This window comes from Dermochelys coriacea, chromosome 2 (genome assembly GCF_009764565.3).
Source record: "Dermochelys coriacea isolate rDerCor1 chromosome 2, rDerCor1.pri.v4, whole genome shotgun sequence".
Lineage (NCBI taxonomy): Eukaryota > Metazoa > Chordata > Testudines > Dermochelyidae > Dermochelys > Dermochelys coriacea.
Window position 1 is genome coordinate 259,364,276 of NC_050069.1, and position 25,698 is coordinate 259,389,973.

General features: G+C 46.0%; 1 protein-coding gene across 4 annotated transcripts in view; it reads left to right on the plus strand.

The window, feature by feature from the left end:
- Positions 1-24,957, plus strand: part of XIRP1 (xin actin binding repeat containing 1) — a 53,698-nt gene extending 28,741 nt beyond the window's left edge. For 2 of the 4 annotated variants that reach the window (XM_043509712.1, XM_043509715.1), the window contains 3 exons: positions 9,551-9,693; positions 11,483-11,536; positions 13,436-24,957. In XM_043509712.1, the coding sequence (XP_043365647.1) occupies positions 9,551-9,693; positions 11,483-11,536; positions 13,436-21,199 (7,961 nt within the window). In that variant the 3' untranslated portion in view covers positions 21,200-24,957. Of the gene's footprint in view, positions 1-2,365; positions 2,485-9,550; positions 9,694-11,482; positions 11,537-13,435 lie in introns of those variants that run through there. The other 2 variants (XM_043509714.1, XM_043509713.1) reach the window with 2 other exon arrangements.
- Positions 24,958-25,698: the final 741 nt, after the last annotated feature.

Sequence of the window (25,698 nt, forward strand, 5' to 3'; positions counted from 1 at the left end):
TCCCTGTAGGTAAATACAGCACCAACCACAATGAGGCCCTGATCTTGGTTGCAGGGTTTCAGAGCTAAAAACAACAACAACGATAATAGTTAATAATTGGTAGTTAGATATTAAAGAGATGTGTATGGTAGAAAAGTAGAACAAAAGAGGCAATTTAAATAACAGTAAGAGGATCCATTTGTGATCACATTTTAGACTAAAGTCCATAAAGGGTTAAGAAATGATTAATATACGTTACAAGAGTGCTACAGACAAGAGTAGCTCTTGTGATAGGCTACTAAGCACATCAGAAGTGTTATAAATGGTTATAAGGTATGGTTATGAGCAACCTATTGACCTGATGGAATCTATAATAATTTATTAAACATTGAATAAAACATCTGCTAATCATTTATTTCAACCCTTTACAAATGGAAGCTGACTACAACGCGTGACCCCATTGGTAAAACAATTGTGAATCTGCAGCCATAGTTTCATCCGTCTAGTCAATTAAAATTCAGAATGCCTGGAAGGCTTACCTGGGCGTGGCTTAAAGCCCTCTCTAAGCATGGATCTTTCTAACCAGTTGCCCCCTTGCCAGCACCCCCCGCCCTTCTCCAGTCAGCAATACCACTAGCAGCTGTTACTTGGGGAAGCGTCTTTGCATTTTTTGCACCCCAGGAATAGTGTCTCTGCATTCCATCGAGCCTGAATTTTTACAAAGACCAAAAATAACAGCCCAGTGCTTCAAAGTGTCAGTCCAGGGCTGCGTTTTACTGAGTCACCTCGGGACCTCTTTAAATGGCGTGGGAGTATTAAATTGTGAGATGCCACCTGCAAAGAACTGTCAGATTCAAGTTATATGGCCAGGATTTTTCAGGAGTGACTAATGACTTGGTTGCCTCAGTTCTAAGGTACCCAACTTGAGACACCTTAAAAGGGACGAGGAGTCTGGTGGCACCTTAAAGACTAACAGATTTATTTGGTGTTTTTTACCCACGAAAGCTTATGCCCAAATAAATCTGTTAGTCTTTAAGGTGCCACTGGACTCCTCATTGCTTTTGTGAATACAGTGTTACTAGCTCACTTACTTTTATTGTGGGTCTCATGATAATTAGTGTTTTCCTTAAAGCCCCAGTGGCTGGAGTCATGTGAATACATGAGCATCTCAGCTTTCTTTTTTGTTTAAAGGTACATTTCTAGCCTTCATAGCTATGGAGAAAAGGTTGGAAATGTGACTCAGGTGCATGTAAAGGGTCAAAAACCAGAAAGGAAAAAAAACCCAAGATGTATTTTTTAAAAAAACACCTTGTGATTTTTAGGCCAATTTCATGATTTTTTGGGAACAGACTCATCATTTTTGACTATTTGTGATTGGCAATAATGAACTATCCCATGCTGGCCCATCCCTAGAAAGAGCCCTGCTTGAATTTCAGATTCCAACTGGACTTTGCAAAACTGGCAGTTAGAGGGAAACAGGCAGTTTGCAAACCAGCAAAAACCTGATCCAGAAGGCATGGAGCAAGAGAGAGAGAATAAATAGGAAGCCTCTGGATATCAGTGTTCCCAAATCTTTCCTTCCAGCAGCCTCACTTTAAGCAGCTATTTCCTGCCCTCCCCAAACGCTGCCCTTTCTTCTCACATTGGCAAAATCAGCACATGGCCTTTGAATGATTTTTCTCATGTGTCCCAAATGCTCAACCTTCAAGTTGGAGTTGGGCAGACAAGTCAGAAATAGCTGAAAGGCACTTTTATCCACTGCTGAGCTGCCTGAACAAAACCTGCCTCTGCCCCCACCTTCACACCAATAGAAGGTCTATAGCATTTTCCACTACTTCCAGGGGTGTATCCCCAGAATCACTTCCCCTTTCAGCCCAGCTGTGGGAACTCCTGGTCCTCAGAAAGTGAGAGTGATTTAGACTGCCTGGTCAGTCCTCTGAGCTTCCCCTGCCCTCCCCCATCTGCTTCCCACATAGTTAGTATTCACCGCAGTGACAAAAGGGCTCCTACAGAGCTGCTGTAGCTGGATCATTCCATGAGGAATGTGGACCCAGCACGAGGCTGAACAAGGCTCATCGGCCTTTGCTCAAAGTGATGGGATCAAGGAACTGACAGCAGCACAATGGGCTGTCACAGCACAGAATGGAGGAAGAGATTTGAACTTGTTCCCATTGATTTAACAGGGCCAATGAGCACCTAGTCTCCCAGATTAAGCTGCCACACTGGCTTCTTCTCCAGCTATTATTAGTGCTTACCCAGCTATGAGAATTCCACAAGACCCAGCCACATGAGTGGCGCTCGCATTTAGCAGGCCTTTTGTCAGGGGACTGATTATCTCCCCGTGAAGCAGGGGGAAGGGCGTGATTCAGCACAACTGACTTTCAATGCTAGCGACAGGTACATGATCCATTAAAACTGGGGTGAAGGCAAATTGCGATTCTGATGCACAAACACTGAGGGCTGGGGTCACTGATCGGCGCTGGCTCCATCTCATGGAGGCTGATGGTGAGTTTCCCAGGTTTCGCTAATGCACAGGGTGGGTGACCTGGCGATGTTCGTGGAGATGGAGGTGGGGGCAGTGGCAAAGAACACTGCAGAACACCCCTCCAGCCAGCCACACAAACACACTACTGAGGAGTCTGAAGCAGCTCCTTAATTGGGTGCACCCCGCAGAGGACCTAGCAGCTGGGTGACTCCAAGCCCATCCCATGCAGCAAAGAATAGCTGGGATTCTAGAGATTCTATGCAACAAAACCAGCCAGCTTGGAATATGTCAAAGACCATACAACCATGTGGGTTACGCTCAGTCACTAAACTGCTTAATCCACAGAGTTATCCCGCCGCTCGAGGTATTGACAAACAGAGCGGGCAAATGGTAGAAAACATACCGTGGATGTTGGCAGGTAGAGGAAAGAGAGCTCTTTGTCAGCTCTGACTTCCACAGACCTGTGAAAGGGCAGGCTGCTCTTCATAACCACTGCACATTCAGTTTAGTGAGGCACAGTGCACATCTGCAAGTGATTCATGGTACACGAGTGACTGGCACAAACAGGGCTCCGAAAAGCCCACTGGAAAGAGTAGCCACCTATTTCCCCATGGCTGGGGAAAGACCATACAAGGCAAGGTCTCCAGTGGCTATAATCAGCCACACTTTCAGAGCAAGAAGAGGAAGCTATTTTGCCTGGCATTGCTGGCTTGCGTAGATGTGAGTTTACTGAGCTGAGAGCTCAGCTTCACACTTCACATCACGAGATGGTTCTTCTTTGTTTTGTAAAAACAAATTGCAAACACATTAGCCCACACGGCAGAGCTCAGATCCCATTACGCCATCCCACTGTACAGTAACAGGCAGGGAAATACAGAATCACCACTACTGGGATGGCCAAGGTGGGGTTCATATGGTGGGACAAAGGGTGTTTGCTTAGCAGCTGTGTTTGTTCAGTGCAGATGATTTCAGGAGCAAAGCTGATGACATGCTGTTGGCTGACCATCTCAGCTGGACTGGATGCTGAACTTGCAGCTTCTGGTTTTTACTAGGTGATTCAGTCGTTCAGTAATTCACTGGGGACAGTGGTGCTAGCCGGTCTATGAAAAGTCCTAGCAAGAAAGATGATGGACACTAACAGGTGGGTGGCATTGTTTCCCTACAGCACATAATGGTTTAATGGCAGGAGAAGCCAATCAGGGTTGCTGGCTTATTTAAAGACAGGTTTTTTTCTCAGTGGCAAAAGAATTTTGTTTTCCTTTACTGGGATTCTGGCTGTTGGAGCTAACATAGTTATTGTAGAAAGAAAAAGAAAGAAAGAATTTTGTATTGAGTTTTGCATCATCATTACCTTCTTTCTATGTAGCTTTGACGCTTTCTTCATCTTATAGTGTTACCTTCAATAGAAGGCAGTGTGCTCTGGTGGTTTTAGCTACAGTGTCGAGTGGTTAAATGCTTGTTTGTGTTTACAATTTAGGGCTTATCACTACACCCCCCCATGAAGTCTAATAACTGATCAATTAATATGAATTAATATGATGCATAATTTCCCAAGCAGGGAAAAGTGTAGGTTTCTCAGGTTCTGTGTTATGCTGCTTTCCAAGATCCTTGTAACATTGGGAGACTCTGAGTCTCGCTTTAGAGACTGAGCACCCGGCTAAAACGTGCTTTAAACACAGGCTTGACAACAGAAATATACAACGAGTCAAACTCTACCCGGGTGTAATTTAACTGATTTCAATGGAGTCACACTAGGGATGAATTTGGTCCTCTCTTCTGTACTTTGCGGGGCAGAGTCTCACCAGCTGTAAATCAGGATCGCTTCGTTAACACGAATGAGTCTACACTAATTTACACAGCTGAGATTCTGGCGGAAGGCGTGTGTTTTAAGGTAAAGATGATTGGAAAAGTGACAGACTAATGGCCACTAGCTGGCGCTGGGTGTAGCTCAGACAGGCACTGTGCAAGCTAACCACTGATACACTTTGCTGATACTCAGCAGGCCTGCAGCACCCCCTGCGATTGCACTTCTGGGCCACTGCAGACTTCTACCCACTGCATCTCAGCTCGTGCCTGCAGCTTTCCTGGGCCTCGACTGCCACTCCAGGCCTCTGTTGAACTGAGCCTGCTAGCTGGCCCAAGCTGAAGGTTACGGCTAACAGAACTAGATGACTACCCAGAGGTGGTTGCCAGGGTACTGAAACTGTCGCCGCTTCCCAGATTCAATTTATAAATACTCTATGACATTCCCGCTCCATTGGAGCCAATGGGCATTTTGATATGGTCTACAATGGGAACCAAATCAGAGCTAGATCCTACAATCTTTACTCAGGCAAAATTCCCAGTGAAATCATCAACAGCAGATTTTCCAGATCAGGACTGCAGGGTGCAGCGGTCACAGAAGCACATTTTAATCAGCCAGCCAGTGAGGGTGGCTGTCGTGATCAGAGTATCAGCTTTTAAATCCCTAGAGTCCCTAGGGCCACAGCAGGGTCTGTTTTATTTATTTATGTCAGCGTCTGCCCAGTGCAACTGGGACAGCTGTAATAAATAAAATAAATTCTAGCAGGATCAGCCTGGCCCTTCATCGAGGGAAGGTAGAAAATTGAGTCCCGTACAGTTTACTAGAGCTTTCTGATGAGATGTTGCGATCCAGGGTCTCAAACATTTTAACCAGACCCAAGAGATTCCATGGCAGTTTTTGTGATCAGTAAGGGTTTTCCCCAGAGGTGGCCACATTGCAGTTGGATGATATGTTTATAGTTTGTGAAGCGCTTTGGGATTCCAGTTGCTGTCTGAATGTCAAATAATTAGACCCCGTATAAAATGCTGTTTAATAATTGCAGACAGTTTATAGCCTGGCTTTCTGGTTACCAGAATGAATTGTTGTTCCTCAGCTGTGTGGGCCATTATCTATAATTAGCAATTTAGTGAGTGACTGCTGTGCCCGTGTTGTCCTGCAAAGCTGTGGGTCATTGCATACTTTCCATGCTTTCAGAGCACACAGCTCATGCTGCTGTTTTTAACTCCCTATATCTAAGGCATGTGATTTTCGGGATGGTGATAAGCAAAGAGCAGGTTTGCAAATCCCAAGCACTGTAGAAGAAAAAGAAAGAAAATGACAGGGAGAGACTTGACTGAAAGTCGCATATATAACTGTTTCAGAGTAGCAGCCGTGTTAGTCTGTATTCGCAAAAAGAAAAGGAGTACTTGTGGCACCTTAGAGACTAACAAATTTATTAGAGCATAAGCTTTCGTGAGCTACAGCTCACTTCATTGGATCCAGTGAGCTGTAGCTCACGAAAGCTTATACTCAAATAAATTTGTTAGTCTCTAAGGTGCCACAAGTACTCCTTTTCTATATATAACTGTGTTCATCATCCAAAGAGCAGCCCTTTGGTCTTTCATTCAGTGGATCCAAATGCTTGCGGCACTCAGGAAAAGAATTTTGCCTTATGCTAGCAATGGAGTCATTCATTTCTGCTAGGCATATGATTTAATCTACTATAAATCTCAATTAGGTGGTAAAAAAAATGTTATATCCATAAATTCTCTGGGACAAGGACTATCACTTTGTTCCGTGTTTACACAGCACCTAGCACAATGCTGTCTTGGTCCATTTCTGTGGCTCATAGGCACTATGAGAATACACATAATAAATAGTACTCTGCAGTATCACCAAAATACAAACCTAGGATCAGGTCTGCTGAAACAATTTATGTAGTGGGGGTACTGAAAGCCATTGAACCAAACTGTAAATGCTGTGTATGACGAAGACCACTTCAAGCCAGGGAATGTAGCTGCACCCCCAGAACCCTTAGTTCCAGCACCTATGTCCAAGGTAACTAATGTAAACAGCACATCCCTGGATGGCTTCAGGATATAGAATATTTATGCAGCTCCATAATATTAATTTCTAAAGTGCCTGGACCCACTAGCTGTAGGCCGTATACCTGAATGTCACGCGGCATTATCAGCCCCGCTATTTTTATCTTTTTAATAGTCTGTTTGAATTTATCATTTTAAATTCAGAGATTTCATACATATGTAACTCACTCACCTCCTGGGTATGGTGTTCTGTTCCATCTAGTGGCACCGAGACCACTTAGAGAGAGATTGAGTCTGCTATACAGCCTGAGCTAGGGGCCACGTGGCTTTTAGCTCATGCAGTAGAGGCTCATGCACTAAGCTTCAGAGGTCCCAGGTTTGATCCCGCCCACCGACAAACAGTATGTTGGTGTTACACATATATAGACTGTGTTTCTTTGCAAGGGGAGGGGCTGGAGGGAGTGATGAAAATTAAGCTCCACCCCCAGTCCTAAACCCTGCTTGCACACCTAGGTCAGGTCTACCCTCCAGAGTTAGGTCAATGTAAGGCAGCTTACATCAACTTAACTCTGTAAGCGTCCACACTACAGCATTGCTCCTGCCTACATAAATCCCCCACTACACCAACCTAATAACTCCACCTCCACGAGAGGTGTAGTGCGTAGGTCTGTGCAGACACTGCATTGCCTGTGAGTCCAACTGCCCGGCTGGGGGCTCCTCTGTAGTGCCTTCTCTTTGTTGAGCTAAATGGAGATTGAACTCCTTGAGTTTATCACTGTAAGACATGTTTTCTAATCCTTTAAGTATTCTTCTGGATCTTTTGTTGATCCTCCCCTTCCCGTTCTCAAATATGGATGTGGCAAATACGACAACGGCTTGCATAGAAAAGTAATAATTAGATAGCTCCACGTATTTGGAATATTCTGCTGGTGGTATCTATTTCTTCTCCTCTTCTTATGCACCAGTGAGCCCAGCAGATCCAACAAGGCTCATTCCTCATTGTTTCCAGCTGCTTCCCAGGTACCCAACCTCCTTTCTGCATTGAAAAGCCTGGGCATTTGTAGAAGCAACTGGAAGCAAGGAGGAACACCCAGCACCATGTGACCTACCACCTCTCAATGGACTGCCAAGAAGTGTCACCAATAATCGCAGGGTGAGACACACCATTCTAGTGTGTGTGTATCAGTGTCACCAGGTCTCACAATTTTATCGTGAGTCTCATGCTACTTGATGTTTTACCTAAAGCCCAATCCCCTGGGGTCATATTATTGTGTGAGATTCTCAGTGTTCCATTAGTTTTGAAAAGTGCATTTCTAGCACTGATATGAGCAGAGAAAAGCTTGACAATGTGAAATCTGAGGATCAAAATCAAGAAGGCAAAAAAAAATGACCCTCCAATTTATTATTTTCAATGGATCATTATTTTAAGCCAATTGTGTGGTTCTTGGGAACCTGACTCAATGTGTGGGGCCGGCAATGCTGCATAATGAACCAAAAGGATTATTATTATTACTTATTCAGCACTGTCAATATGCGTACAGTGGTCACCTGTAAAATCCAAAGCAACCTTTACTGCACTGCAGTAGTTGGATTTATTGTGGTGTTTCCTATACAGTAGTTCAAGTAGAAAACACTGTAAATACTGCAGTAAATTCCAGTGCAACAAACACTGGGTTTTCTTTAAGAGGCACGCCACATACAAACAAGTTGCTGTGGTCCTCTCTTGTACTGAGAGGGGAAATAAAATCTTGACTAGCAAGGAGAGAAAACACATATATCCATATGCATTCGTATGTGGACATAGCTGTACATATGCAAGCGATGGGCTGTGATGGCATTTGTGATATTTTGGCGTGCATTTGGGATATCTGCCTTCCTTACTCATGACAAAGCAAAATAGAAATACATTGGCTGGATTAGGGAGTGCTGGATCTCTTTTGGCATGGTCCAATCGGCCACAACAGGCATATTCATTTCAATATCCATCTCTCTATTAGGGTCTCACCCTGATCTCATCTCAGTCAGTGGCAAAGCTCTCAATGACTTCAGTATCAGGCCCTTAGCTACAAACACATGCACTGGTTGGGTAACAGTGAGCAGGGGGGAGCTAGCTGGAAAAGGAAAGTGGGCAAGCGGGCAAGCAACAGACTGTGGTCTTCTCCATAAGGCAATGTTGGAATTATGTTTGCAAATGCTTGGGGTGGGTCCTGGCAGCTCAAGGAGGAGAGCAGATATATATCATAAGGGAGGGAGGATGGTCTTGTGGTTAGGGCATTAGGCTAAGATCCAAATTCAATTCCCAGCTGTGCCACTGACTTCCCACATGACCTTGGGAAAATCAATTAACCACTCTGTGCCTCAATTCCCTATCTGTAAAATGGGGATTATAATATTTCCCTACCTCACAGGGGAGTTGTGAAGCTAACTACTTGTGAGGGGCACAGGTAGCATAACAATGGGGCCATGAGAAGGGGGTGTTGATTAAAGTTTCAAGTAAATAAGAGTTTCATTTCCCCCCACCCTCTCATTTCTGGCAGTTGCATTCCTGCATCAAGGTGGCATTGCCTTAGCTCTATGAGGTCTGGGTCCTAGCCTTACAGAAATGCAGCTTTGCTGATAAGACAACAGAATGAGGAGACTGTTTGAAAATATGTCTCTTGCTGCTCACAGATGGCAGCCAGGATGTGGTCTCTCCTTCCAGCACATCATATGGAACAGGCAGGACCTGGAACTAGATGGCCCAATGCTCCAGTCCAGTATGGCAGTTCCAACATCCCCTAATTTCCGTCTGATCTCTTAGTTCTCCCCAACCCATATCTCACAAGTTAATTTCCGTCCCCTTGAGAGTTTGGAATATTTCAATGTCTTTTCATAATCCCAGAGGAATCACAGTTAAGAAGGAACCTTGTGATCAGCAGGGCTCCCCATCTGCCACACATTTCACCCTGGGCTGCTTCCCTATCCAATCCCAGAACATGCAAACAGATCAATGACTTGTCCTTGGAGCAGGGTCCCCTAGCCTCAGTGACTGACCACCCAGTTCCCCCCGCCACTCGAGACCTGAACAATTAGGACAGGAGTTGCTGAAGGGACTGGGTGGAGAGTTGCTGAGGCTCCTGTCAGGAGTCAGTCACTTGCATGTTGTGACACATGTCAGACACCATGCAGTCACTTGTCTCGCTTGTGCATAAGGCCAGCCCTCTTTGCTGCCTCTGTACGCTGGCGTATACCTAACATACACCTCTGTCCCTGTTTCAGATGAGAGGACACAGTCAGTTTTAGACAACACTAGACGCATACTGCACCAAGGACACGGGAAACCCTCCTCCCCCTCCGTGAAGGAGCGGTCAGCTCTCTATCTGTCTGAGACAGCTGCTCACGCAGGCAGCCTCCCAAAGTCTGTAAGTATATAATGCTTTTCATTCCTGGCCCTCGTATGAGTCACCAAAAGCATCTCAGCAATGTCTGTTCCAGCAACTGGCCATAATGAGGGGAAAGAATATGTTTGTTTTATATAGATTTGGAAGAATATGGAATTAATCCTCCAAAAATCACCATCTTTCTCTTGCCAAGGAGCTGTAAAACATATTAATTTACCATAGATAGATAGATAGATAGATAGATATACATGTAAGCCCCTGGTAGAAAGGTTGTGTGTTATATTATACATGCATGTACATGTATATTGTATAAACATTATATACATGCAGACACTCATATATATATTGTGTGTATACACACACACACACACTATTCTATATCCTCTATATTTAATAACCATCTTCAAGTACAGTGCCTATGTTAAGCATCTACAGTATTCTTGCAGCTTCAGTGGCCTGTCATTTTGTTCACTTCCATCCCTACATTCTTGAGCAGTGTTGCTGCGTGCTGTTAAATTGCTTCTGTATTACACCCCAGAGATGACTGCATTTCAGCAACAAATAAAGTCATCCTCAGCCTTGCTGGTCCGATCCCACTTGCACTACAGTAAATAGCAAAAGTCCAATAGACTTCAAAAGGGCAGGATCAGGCCCTGTAGGATACACATAGTAATTTGTCATATGCATTGGGGCTTTCAAAAGGTGCCAGACCCTAGGGTCTGATCCTAACTGAGGCTGAACACCCGCAGTTCCCGTTGACCTCAAGGGATGTTGTGGATGCTCGGGACCTTTCAGGGTCAGGCCCTACCTAAATCCTAATGGATAAATCAATTTCAGGCTGGAAGGGAAAGATTTTCTATGACATTTACTTGGATCCTCTTTCCATGAAACACCTATATAAAACCACATCAATTCATCCTGTGCCGGCAGTGCAGCAGCACACACAAAGTTGGTGCACTCTTACACAGCACGAGGGGAAGTTATCCATTCAGGCTTCGTCTACATTTGAGCTGGGAGATGTGACGCCTGGCTCATGCAGTTAATCCTCTGCTGACTCTGCTCAAGCTAGCACCTAAAGTAGCAGCGTAGCTGGGATGGCACGGGCGGCTTCTCGGCCTCACCACCTGAATACAAACCCACCCAGGCCCCCTGGGACCTACAGGGGCGGCTAGCCCAAGCTGCTGCCTCTGCTACCACAGCTATGCTATGGTGCTATATCTACCAAAGCTGGGAATCCCAGCTCAAATGGGGATGTATCCACAGCCGTGTTAAGCCCTAGCGCAATCGTCCGTACTGAGCGGCAGGAAGTCTGAAGCTCTATTCACGTCCGTTCCCTTACTAACAAATGGGCAGGGTACTAAAATGGGGCAGATAAAGAATGGGTACAGCTGAGAACAATGGTTTAAATATGAGCTTTCTCAAGTAGCTTAGCTACCTGGTCCACGCTTAGGGCTCACTCCTGCTCCTAAATCAGAGTACAGAATTATTGTAGCCCCACCACAATGCTCTCATCCATGCAGGTTCCGATTCCCATACGCTCCCCGTCCTTTGTACTTATGTATGTAACACTCCATGCCTCTCCTGTGAATCAACGTGTCCACTTACCGGTCCACTAGGGCATTCTTGGTTTTCAATTATAATGCCTTCTTCTGGGTTTTGTGTTGGAAAACATAATTCTGAAATAATAAAAAAGGTCTAATGGAAGAACTAGTATGTTACACACACAGAGAGAGAGAGAGAGAGAGAGAGAGAGAGAGCGCACATGTGAATGTGTGCAGTTCTATATAATTATGTTTTATTTCTCTTTCAGAATACCACAAAGGAAAGCACTGCTCATCATCTTGACAGCCAGAAAGCAAGCAAGGTAGGACCTGCTAAGAATACGTGTGTTGTCTAACCAAGTCTTTGTAAACTGGTGTCTAGTGTGATTTAACTAGCTGTGCTTGACAATGAGGAGCGCTCTCATGCAGAATATGGAGGTCTGACATCTCAACTACCCAGCCATATTTAGAACTTGTTTATGGGATTCAAAATCGCCTTACATAAAAAGAGTCCAGGAATTTAGAAATAATGTCAGCTCATATGAAGCTGCAGTGTTTTGCAACTTGCCACGAAATATACTCATTTTGGTCTTTTGTTACTAAGGTTCAATGCATTTTTTTAAAATGGAAGTATTTGTGTGTTTAACAGAGTGACATAACATTGCAAATAACCGATCTTGAGTGAAAAAATACACAAAGTTTAATGGCATGCAAACGTTTCTGCTTGTGTTAAAAGATGGACTGCTAAAATAAGGGTCTCTCCTAGGTAATGATTATTAGCATCAGCTACCTCCCATTGGTAGATAGATTATAGTATATATAGTAAATCTCCTATAGTATAGATGCTGTGCATTCAACATAGCATTATGCCATACCACAATCAAACTTCACAAGCTAAAATACTAGGGAGCAAAGTCAGTGTATAAGCAGACAAAATTCTAATGTCACAGAGATGCAACTCCCATTCACTTCAATATCAATGTTTCCATGTAACCGAGAGCAGAATTTGGCCCAATAGGTCTGGAGGGAATCTAGTGGCGTAACTTACACCTTCTCCTGGCCCCTCAAAGTGTGTATGTTACACCTGCTTAGATTTCCTTTCCCCTCCTTATGTATCACCTCTGAATTTGACCCACCAAGTCTAATTGCATCTTAACTGGTTTAATTCTCATCCTGAGGAGTCAGAAGAGAGGTGAGGACCTCATAAGGAAAAGCAACGAGGAGGAGGGTTTAAGGCAGGGGAAGTTAAAGGGGACCACACACTACTTTATTATACACCTTTGTACATTTTCTTCTGGCTCCATGCTGTGTAAGTTACTCTCCCTTACAGATCACAAGTGTGCATGAGGGGCTCTCACTTACACCAACTCTCATCTTGGCCAAATACCTATGTCATTCCAAGTTAAACATCACTCATCATAGGTCTCCGATCTGCATTATGTTTTCCAAGCATATTAACTATCGTCGTTTCACCTGGAGCTATGGGACACCTGGTCAAGCCACAGTAGAGGAAATCATTAATCCAGTGAAGTTTTTCTTCGTTCTGGAGGTGTAGGTTTGCACAGGTTATAACAAAAGGCTTTGGCATAGATAGAGAAAGACTAGCTCTGATTAAGACCCATCATTCTGACTACTTCATGCAGCGTTCCATCCACCCAAATATATAGATGGTCTTCACTCATCATCATAGTCACTGAGTTCTGCCTTCTCACTGGGTCTTCCCCCATCTGATTACCAGGAGGCGGTAGGTCCATCGGCTTCCTTCTGAATCCCTAACTGGGTCTTCATTCCCCAGACCCACTGCAGTACCGCACACCTGGGAGAGATCTAAGCAGGGCATTGCTCCCTGCTATTCAGACGTGGACCCATTAATATTATTCTGATGCTCATCCTCTCTTGCTAACACTATCTAGATCAGGTCTCCTTGTTGCTCTCTAGCTGACTTTAGACGTGGAGATTCCAGACTATAACTGCTAGAAATGTGTGGATTAGAGACCTTGATTTAAACTGCCTGGCTGTGGAAACAGATTTAACACCCTAACCCCAAGCCTGGAGAGAGTTTGCTGTGGCGTGATGCTTTTGGGTGCTGTGTGCAGCTGAATCTAAGGTATGGAATTCATATTCACTAGGTGCATGGGTTTTTCTCACTTGTTTGCTGTTCTCACTACTAACCGGGCTAGTGGGGAAAGATAATGCTGATGTTTAAAACTGTTTCCCCAAAGATGGCAGAGCTTCAGAACCAGACGTCATCTAAAGTGAATGGCAAGAAAATGGAAGAGGACTTACCTCCCCCGCCCCCTCCCCTGCAAGATTCCTTCCAGGCCTCTACTTCCCTGGTTGGGAGCCAGGATTCAAACCCACAGCCACCCCCTAAGGGATCCTTCTCAAAGTTCTACCAGCAGCGCCAGGTGAATGAGCTGAAGAGGCTCTACAGGCACATGCACCCTGAGCTGAGGAAGAACCTGGAGGAAGCTGTGACTGAGGACCTGGCGGAAATGCTCAGCACGGAAGATCCCAGTGCCCAGGCCTCAGTGAATCTGGATGCCGTGCTCCCGGGGGAGGTTCAGTCCATGCGCTGGATCTTTGAAAACTGGACGCTAGACTCTATTGGGGAGCATCAAGCCACCAAGACGTTGGCGGAGGAGGAACCCATCCCAAGTGGGGATGTGAAAAGCACCTCCAGGAAGTTTGAAAGCCAGTCGTTAAATGGAGACAGGCTGTCTGCGTTGACCAAAGTGCCCACGACAGTCCACACCAAAGGGGACGTGCATACAGCCCGGTGGCTGTTCGAAACCCAGCCGCTGGACTCATTAAACAAAATGTATTCAGATGAAACAGACGTGCAGGAGGCAGTTCTCAAGGAGCCTGTTCAAAAAGGGGACGTGAAAGGTGCCAAGCAACTCTTTGAAACCTACTCCCTGGAAGCGCTGGGCCACTACAGCTCAGTGGAGGAGCAAAGTATCCTGCAGCTCAAATCAGAAATCCAGGAGCTAAAGGGCAATGTCAAGAAAACCATCAAGCTGTTCCAGACAGAGCCACTCTGTGCCATCAGAGACAAAACTGGCAACATCCACGAGATCAAATCTGTCTGCAGAGAAGAAATACAGAGCAATGCAGTCAGGACCGCTCGCTGGTTGTTTGAGACTCAGCCACTGGATACCATCAACAAGGACACGTCCAAAGTGAAAATTATCCGGGGGATTTCATTAGAAGAGGCAGGAAGGGGGGATGTCAGTGGAGCAAGGTGGATGTTTGAAACTCAGCCACTTGATGCGATCAAAGAATTGACAGTGGAGGAAAAGGATTTCAGGGCTTCCATGGATTTCGTTGATGGGGCAGATGTCAGTAAGCAGCGTCTACTTTTTGAGACCCAGCCTCTCGACTCTCTGAAAGGAGAAGTCTCAGACAGCAGCCCAGCCAAAGAAGAAGTCATCGGCGGTGACGTGAAATCTACACTCTGGCTGTTTGAAACCCAACCAATGGAAACCCTAAAAGATAATTTTGAAGTGGGTCATTTAAAGAGGGTGGGGATTTTGGAAGAGGAGAGGGGGGATGTGAAACAAAGAAAGCATGTCTTTGAGACCTGTCCCCTCGGCAGCATCTCGAAGGCATCCTCTGAAGACCCCCTCTCAGCCCCTAATGTACAAGAGGTAATGAAGGGGGATGTAAAATCTTTCAAAAACCTGTTTGAGACTCTCCCATTAGACAGCATTAAACAGTCTGATGCGGAGCCCATCACCAAACAAGAAGAGGAGATACCAGCTGGGAACGTCAAAGCCAACCAGGTCCTGTTTGAGACAATACCTTTGTATGCCATCAAAGACAGCTTCGGAAACTTCCACAAGGTCACCTCTGTAAGCAGAGAGCAGGTCATGAGCGGCGATGTCAAGAACTACAAATGGATGTTTGAAACCAAACCTTTGGACCAGTTTGATGACAGCACCGAGAAGGTGGATATAATCAGAGGGATCACAAAGCAGGAAGTGATAGCTGGTGATGTCAGAACAGCAAAATGGCTCTTTGAAACCCAGACCATTGATGTCATCCATCATCAAGCCAACCAAGGAGAAGAGCACTCCTCGGTGAAAAGAGAAGTTACCCAGCAGGGTGATGTGAAGACCTGCAGGTGGCTGTTTGAGACACAGCCAGTTGACACCCTGTATGAGAAGGTGGAGAAAAAGCAGGAAGGGGAAAGCTCTGTACCACAGGCTGACGTTAAGTCGTACACGTGGATGTTTGAGACCCAGCCCCTGGACTCCCTGAAAGGCCAGGAGGAGCAGTATTTGCAGGTCAGCAAAGCATACTGCCAAGATGACTTACAAGGAGTCGACGTCAAAACTGTCAGACATCTGTTTGAGACTGAACCACTGGTTACCAATGCCTCCAGCGAGACTGACTCAAAGAAAATGGTCAGGTACTCCAGCCACGTGGAGATACAGTCCGGTGAAGTGTCTCGGGTGAAGGAGTTCTTTGAAACCAAACCCTTGGATGTACTGGGTAAATTGGTTGCAGCCACAAAAGAGAATGGCGTCCCTGCAGATGGGAACATCGAAGCTGGATCAGTACACAAGTTCACCTGGCTCTTTGAGAACTTCCCCATGGCTACTTTAAAGAACAACACTGAGGGCATCCAAGAAATCCCCCCAGAGAAGGATATCGAGGGGGGGGACATCATAGGCAAGAGGTTCATTTTTGAGACCTACTCCCTAGACCAGATTCATGACAAGGTGGATGAGACAGAGATCAAGAGGATCCAGGAGGAGACAATGAGCAAAGCCAGCATCAAGTCCTGCACCATGCTCTTTGAGAGCCAGCCCCTATATGTGATCCAGGACAAGGAGGGGGAATACCATGAGGTCACCTCACTAAAGAAGGAAGAAATAATGAAAGGCGACTTGAAAGGTGCCCGGTGGCTCTTCGAAACCAAACCTCTGGATCAGATCAAGAAGGAGGAGGAGGTGTTCGTGATCAGGGCTGTCACCCAAGAGGACATCAAGAAAGGGGATGTCCAGTCTGCCCGATGGAGGTTTGAGACGGAGCCTCTCGATTCCTTTCCTGGGGGGAAGAGGTCTCTGACCAGGACTGTGGATGATGTACAGAAAGGGGATGTCCAGACCAACAAGCAGCTTTTCGAGTCTCAGCGGGTGAGCCAGAAGAAATATGTGAGGATGGTCAGCGTCAGCGACGTCCAGCAGGGCAATGTGAGGACGTCCACCTGGCTTTTTGAGAACCAGCCCATTGATTCCCTGAAGGGAGAGTCTGAAGCGAGCTCCAGCATGACCACTGTGCAGAGAGAAGACAGCCAGAAAGGGGATGTGAAGCGCTGCACGTGGCTGTTTGAAACCCAGCCCATGGATAGTCTCAAGGACCCCGAGGGGTCTGCCAGCACCAATGCCCCGGAGGTGGTCCCTCGTGCTGATGTGAAGAGCACAACGTGGCTGTTTGAAACCACCCCTCTGGATAAACTCAGCTCTTCTAAACACAGAACCAAAATTGAGGTGAAAGAGAGGACCGTGAAGGAGACTTTGGAAGGCCTCTGCGCCTGCCAGGCCATCCAGCATGACGGGATCCTCATAGAAGCCAACGACATAGGGAGCGTGAGGATGGTGAAGTACCAGTTCAGCAGGCAAACTATTCCAGAGATCCAAAAGGAAGAGATTGTGGGAGGCAATTTGCAAAGGATCATGCTGCAACTACTGCACAGGACCAATGTGGAGGCCCAAGGGATGCTGGTGGAGGAGGACGAGGCAGGCAAGATCAAAGTCAGCCCACTGCAGCTACTGGACCCAAGCGAAGCTGATAAAAGCAAAGAGGAGTTGAGGGATGACGTCGCTAAGGCTCTCCAAAGTCTCCTTAGCCAAGATGCCTCCATCAAAAAGGGAATGGTCATGCAAGAGACAGAAGTGGGGTCGGTGAAGATGACCATCTACTCCCTCCTGCACCACTCCGTCCAGCAGGAAGTTGTCAAGGGGGATGTGAAGTCAACCATAGGGAACCTGCTGGCTTCCTCGCAAGAGCAGAGGATGATGGCAACCATCAGACGGGAGGACAACGAGAAGGGGAATGTCCAGCTGTACACCAGCTGCATCGAGAAGGGAGACCTGGACTACCTAAAGAACCTTCAGCGGGAGTCCGAGATAGAGTCCCTCATCTCCTCTCAAGCAGAACAGGAGCCAGCAGAATTCATCCAGCGGGATGTGCAAGGGGTTAATATGCACGCCTTGCAACAGGAAGAGCCAGCAGATAAAGTGACTGAAGATGTGGGGCAAGGGGGCATTAAGGGGGCTAAGAGAGTGCTCATGTGTGAAGGTGTAAGCAAGGAGAACATGTTAGAAAGAAAGGCAGTGCATGCAGGTGACACAGACTCCACTGTGCAGTGTCTTGGACAAACCCTGAGCCGGCCCACAGAAGTGGGAAAGGAAGATATTGTGTGTGGGGATATTCAGGCGACCACACAGTCACTGAAAAAGGCTAAGAATGTCAGCAAGAAGGCAGAGAGAGAGGAGAGAATCTCTAGAGATGTGAAGGAAGTGAAGATTGCACCACAGGGAGCAGCCTCCACTAAAGTGGCGGCTCAGAAAGATGACATGGCCAGAAGCCAGCATTCAGTGGCAGGGGAAACCAGCCAGATGACAAAAAACATGGAGGAGAAGGCTCTTGGAAGTGATCTTCAAGCCGCAATGCAGAGTCTGAGGCTGGCCACAGCTGAGGCAAAAAGCATTCAGCACCAAGTCCAGAGCAAGCTCCACAAGAGCACGGAGGAAATCCATCTAGCCTCTAAGCAGCAGGCACCCAGCATTTCGGGGACAGTGACCATGCAATCAACTGTTCACCAACAGGAATGTGCACCCCCCAAGCAGCATCAAGCCAGCGCCACCATCAGAGTCCAGGAGGAGGACTCATCCAAGTCCCACGCAAGTGCATCTCAGAAGAGCATGACGTCACACAAAAAGGTCAGTACTTCTGAGGAAGTACAGGGAGGACAGCATTTGTGCCAGGAAAGCCAAGGTGTGCCTAGTGCAGATGTTAGCGTTAAGGATGGTCTGTATACTGCCAAGCCAGTGAAACCCTTTGTAAACCCTTTTATTGAGTCTGATTACAAAGAGCAATCAGTGCAAGAAGAAAGAGAGCAAGATGTTATGCTCAGAGGGGATGTAAAGACAGCTATCAGAGCACTGCAAAGTGCTGCAACAGAACAGAAACAAGTAGAGAAGGAGGATGTTGTTCGAGGTAACTTAAAGGCCACTCTTCAGTCGCTGGAGAAGTCTAATGTTAATGTCTCCAAAGGGGATTTTAAAGCTGCTATGATATACAGAAATGCAGGGCTGTCATATTCCATATGTAAAAAGGAAAACGAGACTCAATCAATTAGTAACCAGACAGCTGTAGTGGCTTCAGGGTCCCAGTCTGATAATGACTTTCCTCCTCCTCCCCCAGTTGCTGTGATGAAAACTAAGTGTTGTCCACCCATGACACAAGCAAGAGAAGCTGCCCCTTCCCAACCAAGCAAAAAAAATGAAGCCCTGGGATGTTCTGCACCCATGCACAACGCTCTCCCTAAGACCCTCACTCGCACCTCCACCAAAGCCAATGATCAGAGGCCTTCCGAGAAACCAGCGATTCTCCCCAAACCAGAAATTACTGCCCCACCAAGGAGGAAACCCATTCCACCTCCAAAACCTGAGCGCTTCCTGCAGGAGAAACCTTCATGCCCTGCTAGCAACAATAAAGGGAGGTTGACAAAGCTAGTCCCACCCCCACTGCCTCCTAAACCTCCAGGCCTGAGCGAGCTAAACAGAGCAAAATCCCCACCCATGAATCAGGCAAAGGACTCGTGTTGCTCTGATGCCTTAGCACAAATGGGATGTGGGGACTGTCAGTCAAAGTGCTGTACCCCTCAATCACCAGTGGCCAATGCTGTTACAGTAAAGAACCAGAACTCTGAGAAGAAAGCACCAAAAGACATCATCAAAACACCTCTTCAGAAAGCAGAGGAAAGGTACAAGGCAATCAAGGAAGAACAGGGCAAGCAAGAGTCAGTAGACTCTAAGACATCAAAGCCACTTAAAAATCAAGTGGCTGTCTCTGAAACAGAACAGGTGATGACCAAAGAGAATTCAGCAGCTCCAAGGAACTGCTGTCCAGCTGAGGAAATTCAGGGACACAGACTTTCATCTGGCCAAGAGAACAGCTGCACATTAACATCAAAACAAGAATGGCTGGATGGATATCAGATAGATCTTACTAACCCTGAGAGTGAAAATAAGCCAAGTACCTCTCCTAAGAATCAAGCTACCCTTTTGAGAAAAGGATCTGCCACAGCACTAAATGCCTCACCTAAGACAGAAAATGCAAGCATGTCTAGTACCGATGGGTCATGGGATAATCAGAGCACCACCCAGAAAACAAATCAGAGAAGACGAGAAGACCCTTCAGCATCTTCCCATCAGCATTCCAGGGACCTCTTTAAGGAGCAGCAGCAGGTAAACAGTAGGCAAGGGGGACATCTTGAAGTGAAGAGGGAGCACTTTGCACAGAAGCCAGTGGTGGTAATGCGAGAAAAGCCCTGCAGAGAAACGGAGGATGAACGTCGCAAGAGGCTGTCTTTCCACAAGGAGGAGATCATGAAGGGCAGCGTCAAGGAGGCTATGGAGATCTTTGAGAACCTGCGAAGGCAGGAGGAGCTGCAAGAGATCCTGACCCGAGTGAAGGAGTTTGAGGAGGAGACATTTAAGGTGGATGTGAAAGCCCTGAAGAGCTTCTTTGAGAATGTCCCAGAATGGGTGGTGCATCAGAAGGCTCACCAAGGAATGCAGCAGCACAAGGCCGAGAAGGCCGAGCAAACGGCGAAGGAAGACTCTGACAGCGTCTCCTCTGTGGAGCTGGCTTTTGAAGACCTGGAGAGGGCGAGTGCTGAGATCATACACCTAAAGGAGCAGACGTTAGCTAGGTTGCTGGACATTGAGGAAGCCATTAGGAAAGCTCTCTATTCTGTTTCTAATCTAAAGTCAGAATCAGACATAGCTGGGCTCTCTGGGCTCTTCAAGGAGTCTCTGGGGAACGCCCAGAGCCCTACAACCAGCAACAATATCCGCAAGATCAGCATTGTCTCCAGCAAAGCCAAGCAAGAGAAAGCAGCACAAGGGATGCAGAACGCAGCATCTGTGGGAAGTGCAAATGGGTCCGAAAAGATGGAGACGCCCAAAGGAGAGTTAGAAGTCCCCTGCATCATTCAGCAGCGAGTAAATTCTCCATCGTCTCCTTCTTATATCTCCATTGAGTCTGCTGCCAGAAAGCCTGCCGAATCACCCAAGATGGCATATTCCCCTTGGGATGCCCCCTTACAAGATTATCCCGACATGCCAGGAAAAAGGGACACATTCACTCAGAACATCTTTAACTCATTAACTCGCAAATCAGTGGAGTCCGGTGGATGCAATCCAGCTCCCTTGGAGAATGAACAGGAGCCCATCCAGATGAAGATAGGATCAAACTCAATTAGGCAACATTATCTCAGCCACCCCGAGTGTCCGCTTAGTGGCAACAGTGGCAAGGAGGGGTGCGCACCGGACTCATCCAAAGGCAGCTGCCATGGTGCAATCAAAGGAGGCTTTTCTGACTACAAAGCTCCCCTGAACATCTCTAGCCCACAGAATCCAAGGAGGCAGAAAAGCATATTAGAACTGCAGACAGGTCCGGATGGATCCAAGCTTTACGGAGCCACCAGAACCGTGACCGAGCAGTACGAGGAGGTGGATGAGTTCGGAAACAAGATCATCACTTCGTCCACCACCGTCACCAAGCAATCAGAGACCCAAACCTCCTCCACATGCAATGTGGTCTCTCCTCCCCGGTATGAGATAACCACTTCGCCCCTCCTTCGGAGATACCTAAACAGTCCTGGTGAAGACTTTCACTCCAACGGCAGCTTCCAGGAAACAGGGGTGGTCTTTGTCACTTTTGGCAACTCCAAGCCAAAGAAATAGAAGGCTTTGAATAATGGGGGATGCTAACCAGGTAAAGAAGAAACAATGAATTCATCAATTTAACCATGTGACATACAAGAACTCCATCAGGCCTTGTGATGCTTTTAGAATATTCTCCTAGTGTTTGGCGTACAAATACAATTCAGGGCCAGCACTTGTAGTAAACAACATCCTTCACCTCACTAACCCGACAGACTTGGAGTTACCCCACATCCGAAGATCTGAGTCTTCGATAGCAGCCCAAGCAAGAAAATAAACAAATGGGTGTTTTAGATGGTTTCTTCGCCTCTGAATAGTGCTTGTGGGTGTGTCCAGGACATCTCTGAACACAGGCAGGAAAAAAGGACAACTAGAGCCAGCCAAAAGAACTAGCCTATCTGGGTATTTTGGAAACAGACTCATTTATCCTACCTTGTCCATCTCTTTCTGATATCAGTGCAGACCTCATCTCTCTCTCTGTCACACACACACACTCATGGGTGTGCTGGAACAGTTTTCACTTAGCTATTAAAAGAAAGAACATCTTCAAATTGCTTTTGGGGCATGGGAGAAGGGGGGAAGAGAGATACTTAGCAGAAACCAGTACGTAGCAAGTATTCGGTACTACCTAAAATGGTATAAATCAGGAGTTCCAGAATATTTATCAGTGTCATTCTCCCTAAGGTGGACATGAAGAAAGATGCTCTAGTTAAGATTGTATCAAGTTCAACTAAAGAAATAGATGGCTATTGCTTTCCTGTCTTTCTTTCTTAGACCTGTAATTTATTATTCATTATATACAAAATATTTTATTTTACTGTCCATGTATTCTTATGTTTAATGTTTAAATCCACTTTGAAACTTTGTAAAGAAATTTTCTTTTTATTATGAACTTGTTTTGTACATTCTCAATTCAAGATATTAGATATTGTGTGCCCCCCCCATTTTTTTTTTAATTTTTATTGCTGCATTTTGAAGGTAAACATCGCCTCTGAAAATACACTGGTCTGGTTCTTTTGTTTTGCCACGTGTTTGACTGAGTTCAAAGTATTTAGAATGCCTCTGCTGATGAAGTAGTTGAGTCTTTCAGTGTCACCATCAAGCTTTATCAATGGAAGCTAAAAAGAAAACAGAGCTAGAACTGGTAGAAAAAAACCCTGAATTTTCCAACACAAATGTATTTCCAACCAAAAAAAAAAATCCACTCCACATTTTTGCTCTTTTACATATTCTTTTGAAAATTCAGAATTAAAAGAAAAATTCTATGTATTTTGACCAGCTATAAAAACATGAGCAAAGAACATGTCTAACGTTTGATGAGTTGATTGGAGTTACTTAGGGCTACCTTGTGATTTGGTCATACAAAAGAGCAAGAACACCTCTTCGCTGCCGAGTTCATTTGGGTGATTGGCATCGGGTTCTGAGCCAAGCCTGGTGTGAGCAGTCACACTACAAAGCCACATCCCCGTTAGTGTGTCCTTACTGGTGCTGCGCTCACTCACATGCCTCACTAGGACTTCTGGGGGCATCGCCCATGGCTTTCAGAGCTACAGTGAATTGAGCTGCTCTGTGATTCTTTTCCAGTGACTTATAGGTGAACTTGTCTGTTTTTCTGGGCACAGTTGTGGGAAGGCATTGGAGGACTATCAGCACTGGAGTGGTTTAGCCTATGTCCTCACTGCAAAATATGTGGGTTATCTGCCTGAGTGTAAGCAGCACTTGGGTTTTAGCCTATATCCCAGATGAGCAAGCTAGCCCAGGTGTAAAGCACCACCAAACTCAGGCCAAAGGGGTTTGTATGTGGATTGCAACTGGATTAGGGACAACACCTATGTAAGAACCTTCTGTGCAGGCTGCTCAAAGCTTGAGTTAATAGGCCTTCTCTGGAGCGGCAGGCTCCAGCCCCATTACTCACTGTCCAACACCAAGGTGTAGCAGTTCACTGCTAGTACAGGCCAGGAGCAAATTACTCCCTGTCCACCAGAGCACGGAGGAAGCAAAGCTGTTGTGACTCAATGGGGTGTCTGTGCCCCTCAGGGCTACATGTGGGGCAGTGCAGCTGGTGACCTCTGCTCGGGCTCTGCCTAAAGACCCAATCTAGCCCTTCCTCTGGAAAGGAGAAGAGTTAGTGGGGATTTTTCTCAAGCTGTGTGAGATCATGGAGGATCTATTAAAAAACTAACCCAGCAGTACGGCATAGTGGTTAGGGCCCTCTGGATTCTTTTCCCAGCAATGTGAGTGGGCATGTTGGGTGACCTTGGGCAAGTCACTTTGCTGCTCAGTGCCTCTGTTTCCCCTTCTGTAAAATGGGGCTAATGACACTGATTTATTTTGTAAAGCACTTTGAGATCTACTCATGAAAAGCACAGTATAACAGCTGGGAATTATTAATTATTATTGTTGTTGTTATTATTCTTTCTACCAATTCCCCTTTGAGATAGAAGGGGTTCTGACACTTACACTGATGATTAACAAGAAGAAAAAAAATGAAAGAAAATATCTATTCCTGCCACGTGTAGTTAATGTATGGAACCTGCTGCCTCAAGATACCCAAGGGAGTTAAAGTGGCTAGATTAAAAGGGCAGGGTTATTCTATGCTTGCCTAGCACTAGGTGAACTGAGATAAGGAGAAAGGTAATCAGACTTCACACTTCGGGACATAAGCTGATCAACTGTGGGGAAGCTAGGAAGAAACCTTGTCTCCCATATACAGTGTTGCATGCATTGGTCAGCTATGTTATGGCTGGTTTATTCCTTCCTTTGAAACATATGGCATTGGTCCCTGCAGAAGTTAGGATGTCACATTGGGTGGACCAAACGATCAGATACAGAATGGAAACTCATGGAAGATACATTAAGAAGGAACACAGGAGCTCATCCAGTGAGCTGATATGGTCATGTGGTGGGGATCTGAGTTCACTCCTCACTCCTTGCGGAGCAGGGTCTGAGACGGCTAAGCTTTGGAAGGAAAGAGCACCTCACATATAACTCTAGGGTGACTCTTCCAGGTGACATATGTAGAAGCCTGATAGGCTCATCAAGGCTCTGGCTGGAGCCTTTCTTGGAGCATAGGAGGACCCTTTGAAATGGAAAAACAAGTATAAGCCAAGAAGAAACAGCTCCACCCCTTAGAAAGAATGCACACACACCCAAGAGTGATTTTTAACTGAATGCAACAATGAAGTGAGCTGTAGCTCACAAAAGCTTATGCTCAAATAAATTTGTTAGTCTCTAAGGTGCCACAAGTACTCCTTTTCTTTTTAACAGTGGGAAGATAAGGGATTTGGCTTTGGGCCATGTTAAATTAAAGTTGATGGTGAAACATCCAGGAGGCAAAGTAAGAAAGATAAGAGGCAATAGGGCAGTTTCAATTCTGGCCAGAACCCAGAAGAACAGAGATGCACAAAACAATAAAGAAATGGGCAAAAGCACCTAGGGTCTAGGCAAGACACTATCCATTGAGTGTACCTGGTCTTGGGGGATAAAAAGATATCCAAGCATTTTAGCTCCTCCAGCATTGTTTTGTTCAGGATCAATTCTGTAAACAGGACTAAGGGGGGTTATTTTGATTTTTTGGAGTTGCTGTAGAAAATGTTTCCACACTGCTTTACTTATTCCTCCTTGACACCAATATTAATTTGTTTCAAGTTCCCTATGCATCTGGTTTATTTTATTTAATTTTAAAGACAGCTGCAAAGCTGCTTAAGTAAACTGCATATTGCTTGCATGGGCTGTGTATTCTGGTTCCACAGGAACTCAGATAAACCCAAATATCTTGCACTGCCAGCACTTAATAAATAATAATCTTATTGTTTGTGTTGCTGTTTTTTATGGGCTTTTCCAGTGCCTCAGTGAGCCATTTATGAGGCTGAAGTAATTTGAGAGGTCTTCCTTTCATGCTATTTCCATCACCCAGGAATTGAAATATGACGAGATAGATGTTGCATTATTTCAGCTCTGTATGTGGCCTCTTGAAGCGTGAAAAGAGCCAAAGTAAAACAAATGCAAATACCTGCAACACAAATACAAGTTGAAAAATCAACATATTCTCACTCCCTCACCACCATTTGAGACCCTACAACAACAAACCAGTAGAGTGTTTTTCCTCTCAAATTCCAAGCAAGTTTGTATACTGCTTTCGTACAGTACATTATATTGTCTTTGGAGACAGTACATTATATTGTTCAGAACATAGGCACCAACTTTTGCAGGTGCCGGTGGGTGATCAACCTGCCTCTGCCCCCAGCCCTGCCCTGACTCCACTCCTGCCCCACCCCTCCTGTCCCTGCCCCGCTCCCATTCCAACCCCTTCCCCAAAGTCCCCACCCCAACTCTGCCCCCTCCCTACCCCTATTAGACTCCTTCCCCAAATCCCCGCCCCCACCTCCTCCCCTGAGTGTGCCACATTCCCACTCCTCCCCCCTCCCTCCTGGAGCTTGTTACACCACAAAACAGCTGTTTTGTGGTGGCAAGCACTGGGAGGTATGCGGAGGAGAGGGGACAGGACATGGCGCACTCAG